This window comes from Eumetopias jubatus, unplaced genomic scaffold, assembly GCF_037043125.1.
Source record: "Eumetopias jubatus isolate StellerSeaLion01/CBP00866 unplaced genomic scaffold, mEumJub1_p1.0 scaffold_14, whole genome shotgun sequence".
NCBI classification, from domain to species: domain Eukaryota; kingdom Metazoa; phylum Chordata; class Mammalia; order Carnivora; family Otariidae; genus Eumetopias; species Eumetopias jubatus.
Genome location: NW_028274820.1, coordinates 54,190,284 through 54,203,420, shown reverse-complemented (window position 1 = coordinate 54,203,420; position 13,137 = coordinate 54,190,284). Strand labels below are relative to the sequence as shown.

Sequence of the window (13,137 nt, the reverse complement as noted above, 5' to 3'; positions counted from 1 at the left end):
TCTATTCACTGCCAATTGTTGAAGTGTTTGGCAACAGTAGTATAACTGCCTTTTATTTTTTTTCATCCACACATTTGGTGCAGGGATTACTGTACCCTTGTAGTGACACAGCATTGTCTCTCTCTGGGAAGCATAGGAATGGCAGGTACCTGTAAAGTGTAATCAGTGCTCTTCAGATGATCTACATTCTATGCTGATCTAAATAAGTTATATATTACAGTAAAGTGCTACAATGACACTAGTCTCAAACAGTAGTAAGACACATTTTTCTCTGAAAAATTCAGCAGCGATGTGAGTCACATGATGATGAGGATGTTTGTCAGTCTTCATTCAAGTGGACAACCAGCAACCAGCATGATCTAGAACAGTTTGTCTCCTCCTGTGACTTCTAAAATTATATATTTTTAGGAGCAAATATTAAAAATCCAGTTTCCCATAAAGTACTTTCTATCTTTTTAGAAGTTGCACCTGAAAGTTTCATGAGCATTTAATTTGCTGATATCCAGTTTTATTTCTTCAGGCTTCTCACGTCGGTAGGTTACTGCTCTTGTGCAAACACTTTGCAGAATCAACTTGTCCTTGAGGGAGAAAGAATAATATTACTTAACAGTCTAAATATTGGAAGTAGACAATGACATACTGATAGTAATTCTTTTTTAGAATTCACTGACCTTTTTTGAGGCCGACACCCTGTAATCTGCCGAGGACTTAATTTTATTACTATTCCATTGTAGTATCACCTGTCTAATGATAAGGACTTTAAGCAACCCAATCAAGAATGTAACTATGAAGATGATGAAAAATATTCTTAAATAGCTTGGGCTAGAGAAACATTCTGTAATAAAGCAAACAAATAAATGGATTAAAAACTGGAATGAGTAAATCAAAGGATTTTAACAAGCAAACAATGTTCTCCTTCTCAATTAATAGGACCAGAGATATTTGCAAATCTACATTTTCAAAACAGAAGAATGTCATTACTACTGATTCAAAAAGTAACTGTAATTTTTATTAAACATTTATTATTAAAATATTTCCAAGAGAAAACCATTTTGGAGAATACCCACAATTAAAGTATTCAAAAATATTATTTCTTTGCAGCTTGATTTTTTAATTGTATTAGCTGGAATGTGCCCAAATTCCTTAACAGAATAAAATTTTTTCTGTGACAGAGAGGGGCAGTTTTTGTGGTGTGCATTGTTGATCACTAAGTGGAAAATGGGATTTAAAAATTATTTAACAGCTCTGTGTATCAGCATACGTTTCTCTTGTTATGCTTGCTCTTCATTCACTGCACATCAGTAATGGAAAATAAAGTAAACAACTGCAGAAGCTAAAATCAGTACTATTCTAATAGATGAAAAAGTATTTCCTTTGAAAGTGTAGGGTAAATTTCCATTAATATTACATGTAGCCTCTCCAGGGAATAAGAGTGTCCAGCTCAGGACAATATGCAAATCTCTTTTCCTCAATTTTTATTAATTTAGTTTTTACTTGTCAACCAAATCTGTCAAATTTTGCTTCTAAAAATTCCACTGTATATTTTTTTTCAAGAACAAATAATTACTAGCTGGAAAAGGAAAATGCTGCATTAAGAGGAGGAGCATACAATGTCTCTGTTTTAACACCAGACCTTTGGCAAACCCTAGTTGGAAAGTCTACAGGCTCTGTGGATGCCAGAAGTATTACCCTAATCTAAGAGGAACATTGCACAATATGCCAGTATTCCACAGAATTCACTAGCTGCCCCAGATACACAAAATTACCTCCTGGCTTAAAGAGGCATGTGTTTTCTGCCCATTCTCCAGACTTAAGGGACTTCACCTAAATGCCTGAAGGTCTCCCTGAGAGGGCCTTTTGGGAGGAGGACCTGCCAAGATTTAGAAGAGCAGTCACCCAAACGTGGGTAATTTGTGTCTGAATTCACCGGGATGACCAAGCATGCTTTTGAATAAGCCAAGAACTCAGAAATGAGGCAAGGGCTCCTCTCCAAGTGGGAACATTCTAAGCCCAGTTTTCTTTGGTCAGTGATAAGGTTCCTTGAAAGAAAGGCTAAAGGGAGTCCAAAGGACTACAAATTGGAATAGAAACACCAAAAGCAAGCACAAGTCTCCTGTTGTTACTGGTCTCTCACTCAGAGAGAATCCAAGATACTTTATTCAAAGGTGGTATCCTTGGAGTCTTCCACAGTGACCTTCAGGTTTGTGACAAGCATGCCTTTCATCCTGACAGACTGTCATTTCCCTTGGCTGACTTAGAACTAGTCAATCAGCTAAAGCAGATCCTTAAAGGGGACACGTGGCTTGATCCCACTTATTGGCTTCTTGCCTAGGAGGAGCTTAGCCAGAAGACTGGAACAACACCCTTTTAAGTGTGATTGAGTGGATAGATAATAGAGGTGGCTAACAAATGCTCTTTCCCTCTCCTTCCACCATAGTTGTGAAGGGGAGGGGAGCCCCCTAGCTACCAATAAATTTCACAAATATTTCTAATGGGTTAGGATAGAGGACATCTTCAGGCTCAAATCTGCATGCATTTTAGAATGTTGTTTTGGATAGACAAACATTTAGCCTTGGCCATGCCTCTCATCTTAGTCTAGGTCAAGCAAGGGCTTTTCCTAAGGAGCTTTAAGGGAATACTTTTTGTAACCACACTTAGGTCAGAGTAGGTTTGTTTACTTAACATAATAAATGACATGTTGACAGAAAGGGCTCTATTTATTAGAAAAGGCACTTGGCTTTCTGGAGTGATTGCTGCAGCCCCAGCTGGCAGCACATGGGCTCTTTTCAAAGCCAAATTCATTATGGGCTAAGATTAGTGTGGATGCAAGGGAAGAAGGAAAGAAAACTGGAGAAAGTTTATTCTTCTGTGCAGTCTAAGAGCTGGAATTATCTTTACAGGTTTGAGGAGAGACTAGAAATAATAGTAGCAGTAGAAATATTTTCAAAGAAGACATAATTTCAAGCTTAATTTCTAATTCATGTGTACTTTAACCTTAACACCTGAGCAAAGTGGCGTACTGGCTTTTGGCTTCTAATGAATTTTTGTCTTAAAATTGTCTTTGAACACAGCTTTTACATGTTTCTCCCATTTGCGTGTCATCTTTTAATTCACATATTTCTTTCATATTCACTGGCTCATTTAATGTCCTACAACTCCTTGAGTTTGGTATTATTATCTCTATTACAGATGAAGAAACTGAGGCTCAGAGAAATTTTGTAAGAGGGCTGGTATTTCTTATCTGTTAGTGTCAAGGGACATGCGTTAAGCCAAGGTCTTCAGACTAAAAGTTTCATGCCTTTTCCATTATGCCGCCTTTATAATCATTCACCCCTAAATTGTATTTACATCAGAATGAAAAATACCAGAAAGGAATGGCCCTTTTTAAGTTATATATTTTGCAAAAGCAGATCAATGCTACTTAGGATTTTTGGCTTCATCTGAAACATAAAAGTGAATTTTGGTTTTACATGAGGAACGTTGTATCTGGAAGCAAGTTTGGGTTCTGAAAGATAAGTATGGCTCCATTGTTTATCTGTAAGGATGAAATGGACTCCACGTAGGAAATTTCCACTCTTGGCTCACTGAGGCCTCTGTAGTAATTCTGCCTGGTGTACTGCCACAGGGAGGCACAGCATGAGAATTTAGCTGGGTAATTGGATGGGAGATGTAACAATTCAGCCAAACAATGGCAAATATACTCAGCTGCTTTTTATAAAACAGTACCACCTCTGGAAGACTGAAAACATTGAAGCAGCTAGTCCTTTTTTAGGATGATTGATTATGGGCCCTTTGGGGGAATGTGATTCTCTGCAGATACTCTTCAGTGCTTTTTAAGCTTTGGTTTACCTGGTGTTTGGTCCATATAATGCTGTTCCATGAGAGCACATGAGGTTTTACAACGATCAAGTATAGCTTGAGACAGGTTGTAAGGGTGAAGGCATTGCACACAATTCCTGTAAGGACGAAAAGAAATGAAACATTTAACCTTTGAAAAGGTTATAGCCCACAGTATTTTCTGCAAGAAATAAAATATCAAAATAGAGTAGTGCTGCTTTAGGACAGCCGCCTTGTAAAACTGGGAAAGCCACGACAGTTATTTGTAATACTGGCTGAATTTACACGGCAAAATTATATTCTAACCACTAAAAATCTTTTAATAATGTATAAAATCAAAATAATGAATTTTCCTTATTGAGAAATAGGAAACACATAAGATGCTTCCATCACAAATAAAACTCGTAAAAATATTTTAGAGGATAAATGTCATACTATAGAAAGGTTTAGCAATGAATACACAGTTCAAGTTTCAGTTGGGTTCGTTAGAAATAACTCCAACATTATGTTTAAGTACTGCATTTCCAAGAGAGTCACATAAATTGCTATATATAATTTTAAAAATTTTACTTGAGCTACCAATCTGAGAAAGTAAATGTCTTAAAAATTTTGAATAAAACAAATTGGAAGGCACAGTAATATTTAGAGTAGTGATCTTTGAGCAGGCTCAAACTGTTCCTGGGAAATTAGTTACTGACACAAAACAACATGCCACCTTCATTTAACATATCACCTCTTACTCATCCATCGCTTATTTCTAGAGGTGCTTCAGAGCCACTGTCATTCTTTATTTTTAAAATAATTTAAAAAAAAACAAAAAATAAAAAAAATAAAAGAAACCCAATAATAATAGCTAACATTTATTCTAGGATTATTATGCACCAAGTAAGTACAAAGGTTGGGTTGTTTTTGTTTTACATGAATCATCTAACTTAATTCTGTCACAGAACTATATCAGGTACCATTATTATTATAATCCTCATTATTATTTTAATCATCATGTTGCATACCTTAAGCCTTGTGTAAACAAGGTTATATGTCAGTTGTATCTCAATAAAGCTGGGGAAAAAACAATAAACACTGAATATTATTCTTTAAAACAACAAAACTATTCCATGGAACACTACATCAAAAACTAATGATGTAATGTATGGTAATTAACATAACATAATAATAAAAAAAATGTGATGGTCAAAAAAAACAAAACTATTTCAAACAAGCTAAGGGAGTGAATGCCTAGATCAATTCTGATGTTTTCACAGCTATCTAGTGGCCGAAAGTTGGAATCTAAGTTTTCTAATTCCTAAATTCCCCATTCGGTTCTTTTTTAGCATGATGATAACAATTTACCTGGTAGAGAAGATCCAGCAACATCTAAGATTAAGGAAGGCAAAATAGAGAAAGGACGAACCCAGCACTACTGAAGGACTGCTGTATGTATGTTTGGAGGTAGAGAACACGTACCAGTTTTCACTGCAGGCTGTGTGACACGTGGGGCAGTGTTCACAGAAGCGGCCGATACTCCTGGGATCCGTGCATTCACACCTGCCACATACACACGTACCTCTTCCACTGCACACTTGGCCCTTCGGACTGACACAGTGCTGGGCTGAGGCTGACGGGCACTGACAGCGATCCCCTTCCCAGCCACTGAAGCACTGGCATCTGCCCGCTTCACACTCTCCATGCCCTGCAACAGACACTCCAGGACCTAAGTTACTGGGGCCGCTGACTCTGTGACGTGTTTCCAGACCTGAATTCCCCTCCCCCATCCGTGGAAACACACCGACCGTCAAGTGAGTGGGAACAGCATCATTTTCTATTCATCTGACAAGAACAATGCTAGGGTTTAGGAGGGCCTATTTTCAAATTTTCGGTTGTAGGGACTCTCCTGAGGCTAGATGTTGTGCTGACCGTTGTGACATCGGCTCTGCTGCTCGGGCTGCCTGGCCACTTGAAGGTCACTGGCCGTTCCGGTTTGAATGAAAAACACACAAATATAAAAAAGCCTCAAAGGCTGAAGTAATGTTAATTGTCTGTTTTAAGATCTGAAAAACAGGGTATTTGATTAATAGCTTCCATAATTTATTGTCGTGGTCTCTCGTTATTGCTAAGGGCCTGGGATAACTTGGGTCTGTGAGGCAAGCCCTTCTAGTCCTTCAGTGCCGCTAGCGCCATTTTAAAGACAAGATCTCTGGGCAAGTGGAACTAATCCTTTCCCATCTTCAGGACATTAACAGGTTAGAAGGGCATGTCCTACAGTGTGCTGTAAGCTGTTATTAGGTCATAAATGAGAGAAAGTAAGTGGGGTGTGTGTGTGTGTGTGTGTGTGTGTGTGTGTGCAAATGTACACTTGTGTGTTGGGCTTGGGGGCATGCAGACAAATGAGTTGAGGGGAAACACTGGTCCTATGTACTTACATGGATTTTAGACTGCAGGAGGCATCTAAATTTAATATGTTTATGTGAATTAGAAATCTTCAAGAGCATTATATATTACAGGGTTACATAGTGTTTCTCAAGCTTATGTGGCCACAGACTTTTCCTTCCTTCCTTCCTTCCTTCTCTTGCTTCCTGGCTTCCTCCCTCTCTTTCCCTCCCTCCTTTTACTGAGGAGCACCTCACAGGGTTACTGTTCCATAGAAGCTACTATTGGATCAACTCAATTGCTAAATGTAAAACTAATGAGATCCAGGCCAAACAAATGCCTGCCAGACCCAGTTCCCTATATGCAGGCTGCACACCTAATCCTAGCCAGCTGACCTGTGAACATGTGTTTTTATTCTCAAAGGAGACTAGTGAAGAAAACATTTGTCAGCCTACAGTTTGCACTATAATTTATACACAAATAATTCAAAGCAGATTCTCAATTGCCTGTGGGCCGGCAGTATAGTCATATAGAAGGGCTAGTACATTGGTTTTTGATATTTAACTATAAATAGAGACTGAGATTCTCAATGCATTTCAAGCTTCTTTGAGAGATCAAAAGCTGTGGGATATCAGACCTCTTCCCTGTTCCAAATAGGATTAGCTCTAAAAATTAGAAGATAATTGCTAATTTGTTCTTAAGTCATCTATAATCCATTCTACCAATGATACCAGGTACAGCAGAATAAATGTTTGGCATATAAAATGTTTTGTGTCGATAACAGAATAAAAAGGCAATTTTCCATTGCATATTTATGTGACATAGGGCAAATTTCTAGTTTATACAAGAATAGAAAATTTGTATAGGTTTGTTACTTTCCATATGGTTATGGCAGTGAAATATTTCAGTTCATCGGTAATCAATATTTGCTTACCAAAATGCAAACATTAAAAAGCTGTTTTAACAATAAGTGGATTTAGCACAATGTCACAGAAAAATAAATTCATTTAAAAACAATATTTTCTATTAAATTTCAAATGTTGCACAGATTTTCTAGAATCTAACCTCTAGGTGGCAGTAAACTGAATTAGCCAAAAGTACTTTTGATATTTTTGTTTTAAATTATTTCATTTTTTAAACATTGTCTGCGTGTGGCCTCTGGTACTAATCTTCTAGATTACTTTTGAAACCAGCATCTTCTTGGAGAATGCTGTCCTTTGATAATTTCGTTGCTGGCGTTGTTCCAAAAATACACTGGAAAGGTTTAAGTTATTACAAATTTATAATACCATCTATAATAGTGCCTTAAGAATTTTCCAATGAATGGAAACTATGTTTTTATAGCTCACTGTCCTCTGAGCAAGCTGGAGGGAGTGACCACTTACGAGAATGAATCAGGTCTTTCCAGAAGAATACTCTGATTATAGAAAACCTGCCAGACATCACAGTAATTTCCTTTTCTGGGTATATAGATCAAGGCATACTTGAGAATAGCACTGAATTTTTGGCTTTTATTTTGAAGTATTTCCTGTACAAAATAATTTAAAATATAAACAGCAGAATCATATGCCATAAATCTGTTGCCATGCCCTAATTTAATAGACTTTGAACCTCTGAATATTAAGTTCAGATTCAGGATTGGTAATTATAAAGATGTGACTTAAAGATACTTTAATATATATGCCAGTTTAACAGTAACTAGTAAAAACTGCATGTATATGTTTATTTAAACCTACCAGCGCACAGATTTCCATGGTGATACGGACAAGAGAAGTCATCCTTTTCACAGTATTTTCCATACACTTTTCCAAGCTTAATTTTGTGACATAGACATTTCCCACAAACACAAACTCCTCGACCACTGCAAACAGGTTGATCCTTGTGTGACTTGCAACTCTCAGAAGGAAATTGATCTTCATCAAAATGACATTTATTCTCATTACACTGGAAACACTTGGCATCTAGAAACACTTCATCTACACACTTTTGTTTAGGTGCTCTCCCGTCATCACACTGACAGCTGCAGTTTCTGTGTATATGAATTTTAGTGGTTTCATTGAAACCAATAGGTTTGATTATTGCATAGCTCTTTCCTCCTGTGACATCACACTTTTTCATTGTAACTGTTACATTGAAAAGAACCTAAATGGGGGAGGGAAAGAAAATATATTTATATGTCCTGATTATTTTTATCATCACTATTATATCTGTTAATGCTATTCTGAATCAATAATGTACCATCTTATAGAAATTTATAATACTTTGTAAATTACACATGCAGTCTTTCATAGGTAGATGTAACATCCCTTTTTAATTTAATTTATTTCCTAATTAATGAACTAGAGAGTTAAAGGAAGCAATGACTGCTACTTGTCTATATTGTACCATTAAATGGATATGGGTTCAAGCCTATTTGAAATGTCCTCCATTGATTTCTTAGCAAACTTGAGAGAGAATAGATCATCTTCTGAATTAAGTCCTAAAATGTGCGGTTATTGAATATTTCGCACAAGGGAGAGAGCAAATAAACTAAAATAAAGGACTATTGCTCTCCTGGTTTAAAACCATGAGACAGGATGTTCAGATGAACAATTCTTATTTTTGTTCCTATTTCCTAGGGGCCCAAGTAAAGTTTCAGGGTTCAATTTTAGTTTATACATGGTATTAATGAAGGAAAACATGAGGCTTTCTCTGATGTTACTTAAAGGAAAAAGATTTAGGACTCTCAGATTTTTTTTTTTTTAAGATTTTATTTATTTGACAGAGAGAGACACAGCGAGAGAGGGAACACAAGCAGGGGGAGTGGGAGAGGAAGAAGCAGACTTCCTGTGGAGCAGAGAGCCCGATGCGGGGCTCGATCCCAAGACTCTGGGATCATGACCTGAGCCAAAGGCAGCCGCTTAACCGACTGAGCCACCCAGGCGCCCCTGAAGTTATTATTATTAAATAAGTATTTAAAATAGTATGTATTTATTTAACTTGAGAGTTTGAGAGAATAGTCAGTGGAGTTAAAACAAGTAGGAACTTTGGAAAGAGATAATAAAAATTACTTTGAAGTGTATATATAAGATCCTTGGGGTCAGTAGTAAATAAAGTTTTCCAGAATGGTTTGATTTTTCTGTGAGAAACATGCCAGACAACTTAATTTATTTTAAATGGGAAGAATGTACACCCACATACTTCGTCATTGCTTGTCACATTTCCACATCCGTCTGTGCCTGGTTTTCGGGTCCCATCTGGACAGATGGCGGTAATATTAAAATAGACGCCTTTTACCTGGTTTTCCACCTGAACTTTCACTTCTGAAATGAGTTTCTGCAGAGACATCATTTTTTGATTGTATATCACAAAAGTTTCAAATGTAAGCAATTAAATAGGGGCAAGCTTATTAAATCATTCTAGATTTAATTTTTAACTAAATCAAAGTCTGTCTCTATAAAAGGATAAATAAATGTAGTGTTTCCATATAATGACCCAATTATATTTGAGATACATAAGAAATACTGAGGGATTAGACCATCTGCATTTAAATTGTTCTATTTTTTCACATATCTCCATGAATGTGCATTTTGACTTTAAAGATATTTCTCGGGGAGATGAACCATGAGAGACGATGGACTCTGAAAAACAAACTGAGGGTTCTAGAGGGGAGGGGGGTGGGGGGATGGGTTAGCCTGGTGATGGGTATTAAAGAGGGCACATTCTGCGTGGAGCACTGGGTGTTATGCACAAACAATGAATCATGGAACACTACATCAAAAACTAATGATGTAATGTATGGTGATTAACATAACAATAAAAAATTAAAAAAAGATATTTCTCACTCAGCCTGTTACAAAAATAGTCATTTTAATCCAACAATATTTATATTTTGTGACAAAATTTAAATAAAACATTGAGAACACCTATATTGTCACAAAGGGTAAATCTTAACAGCTTAAAATCTGGAACACATTTCTGACATTTACAGCTATTAAATAAACATTTCCATTTCAAACACTTTCGGCTATCATGAAAGCTAAAATACCTTAGTGATACAGCATTGAAAGGTAAGTTTTGGGGAGGGCATTTCTATACTGTAGGCATAAGAATTACCTGCCTGATATGGTCCTGTAAATTCTCCAAGAATAGTGACTAACATAACAGGAAAAAAAAAAAAAAAAGGGGAGTGGCCTACAATTTTTGCCAAGTCCCTGGGGCTTGCTTGTGTCAGATTTGTTCTAATCCTTAATACTGAAATGGGACCACTTACTAGACAGAAAATCATTCACTCATTTATTCATTCATTTTTTCAATTACTCAAAAAATATCTATGTAAAACTTATCATGTATCAAGCACACACAGATTTCTTCCAGCACAGTCTCTGGTTCCAAAATTTCTAGCTACATTAAATATATACTGAAGATCTATGTGTATTTCATCTCATAAAACAGTCTACCACATGCAAAAATCCTTAACTTATATTTATAAACAAAAAAGATGAAGTATATACCTAAGGAAAGAGTGAGTAGCAGGATATGAAGAAAAAAATATTTTCTAATGGCTTCTAATTTGTTACTTGAGTAAATTTTCATCTTCAACTGTATAATCGATAAAGAAATGTGTGCTTACTGCCTGATAGCTGACCATGGTGGTAAATCTAGAACAAGATACTTCTTCAAGTTAGTAAATTTTATTTGGATTTGATAAGACTGTGTTAGCCACATTTTTAAATCTCTCAGAGAGCTCATCCATTGTAATCACTTAATTGAACATTCTCAGCAAACCAACAGAAACTTGTAACGGTATATAAATGGTGTTGATAGGTGATGGTTTGACAGATCAGAAGGAAATTCCTAAAACAATGAGTGTCTCAGTTTGCCCTTCTGAAGTTCTTTCTCTTAAAAAGTTAACCTTGTTACACTAATGTTTTTCACTTAAGCAGGATTGAAGACAAATATCTAAAATTTTGCCTAGTTTTGAGATTTAGAAATTAGGCTCCAAACACAATATTAAGTTTCCGTTTTAATATCTAACAAGTACAGAGGCAGAATTTATTTTTTTGATGTATAATTCTGTTTGTATTCAATATAATTTACTTTTCATTTATTAATTTCAGCTTAATTTTTTTAGTCATGATTTTTATTTAATTTAATAAAAAATAAAATGCAGTCACATTCACCATGCACTAAATTTGTTTGTGATTTTATAAAATTCTTAAAAAGGAAATGCAAAAAATTAAAGTTAGAATGAAATATTTTTATTATTTTTCTTCAATGAATTGTGAATTAATTCTGTTGGACTGTGAAGACAAAATAAAATTTCAGAAGAATTTTGAAAATATACATATATGTAAAATAACAGAATCTCAACTTAAGGAGATTAATTAGCCAGAGTAAGTCTTACTGGATTTGCTAGTATTTTCCCATTGTTTAAGGTTAATCAGAACTGCAGTTAGCCAAAGCACTGAATACCTATCCTGGACAAATAAAGAACATAAAACCAAATGCTGCTGGTTCCCTTTCCATTAGTACAGTCTGACACACAGGCAAGTTTGTCAATTTATGTTCCTTGTTTGGAGTAATAAATGGGTTCATACTATAAAAATAAAAACTAGGGTGATTTCTAACACTGCACATTCCCTCCTTATTTTGATTATTCCTGGGAACAAACTGCAGATGGGAATGAACTGTACATGTTTCATCTTCCTTGATAAGAAGCTCCCCCTAGTCCTAATGTTCTTTTGTAACAGTGACAAACAAGAATAAAGATGGTCTTCCTTATTTCATCCAATGTAGTTTTCAGATATAGAGCAATTCCTTGGCAAAAAAAAAAAAACAAAACCCACAAGATTTATTTTTCGAGTCCTTCATTTTCTATCCCATGTCTACTTCCTGACTTTTCCTTTTGTGCTCAAGTAGAAGGCAGATGTTGCACAGAGAAAATAAAAGAAGCCTGAGGTTGCTCACAATGCTTGGGCTACTGTGTACACTATTCATCTCTACTGTGTAAGAAAGAGAATCAGAGAATTTGGGAAGTGAGACTTAATCAGTGGTCCATAAGTTCAAGGTAGAGTAAAGCATACTTTTGGATAGTTTGTAAAAAAAAAAAACAAAGAAAGAAAAACAAGTGTTATCACACAGAAGGAAGCACCTGAGGCCTAGAATTAAGAAAGACCTGGGTTCTGGTCCTGATCCTTCTGCTTGTTTGACCTTTGGTTAGCTTGCTTAGCTTCTTTGAGGTTCTATAAATACAAAATGGGAGTACTAACATCTTCCTTATGAATTGGCTGTGTGGATTAAATGAGGTCATGTATGGAAAGTAACTGTTTCTGGGTGGTATTAAAGTAACAATAACAATTATTACAACATTTTAACAGTGATTATTCTATCCAAGAATGACCTATGCTGAGAGAGCAGATGTTTCTATAAATCTTTGCATTTGGCACTCACTCTTCATAGACTAGGGACAGCGTACAACTGTCAATTCAATAAAATAGTATACCTCTTAAGGTGATTGTTTTAATCAAAGTAGTTTGATAACACTGCTAAAATACCTGATTAAACAATCAAGTGATTAATTTAGGAGACCCCAACAGAGTCCTCTCAGTAATCTCTATATCCCAGATAGTTCATTTTCAGAAGACAATTTGCTGCTTTAAATAGTGTGGATTTCTTTATCTTTATGACATAGGAAATTGTGACATTTCTGATAATAAAGTATGTTTTATAGCCATGATTTGGTGACTTATGGAACATTTGATTTAGAAGAAAATTTAGATAGCCTCTAGCCCAACTTGAGTTTACTGACAATGAGATGGTGAAGTAAAGAAAGCTGACGTGAATTTCCCAAGGTTACATGGCTAGTTAGTGATAGAACCAGGGCTAAATTCATGTTAATTTTTAACCTAATTTTCTGTCCACCATTCCTCTCAAGTTGATAGGGCACTAATT

The 13,137-nt window shown here is 35.8% G+C and overlaps 1 protein-coding gene across 1 annotated transcript in view; it reads right to left on the bottom strand.

The window, feature by feature from the left end:
- Positions 1-330: 330 nt before the first annotated feature.
- Positions 331-13,137, bottom strand: part of ITGB8 (integrin subunit beta 8) — a 73,141-nt gene continuing 60,334 nt past the window's right edge. The window contains exons 9-15 of the mRNA XM_088018426.1: positions 9,385-9,519; positions 7,941-8,346; positions 5,302-5,527; positions 3,850-3,956; positions 672-835; positions 469-578; positions 331-385 (exon numbers count right to left, since the gene is read on the bottom strand). Of these exons, the coding sequence (XP_087874552.1) occupies positions 331-385; positions 469-578; positions 672-835; positions 3,850-3,956; positions 5,302-5,527; positions 7,941-8,346; positions 9,385-9,519 (1,203 nt within the window). The remainder of the gene's footprint in view (positions 386-468; positions 579-671; positions 836-3,849; positions 3,957-5,301; positions 5,528-7,940; positions 8,347-9,384; positions 9,520-13,137) is intronic.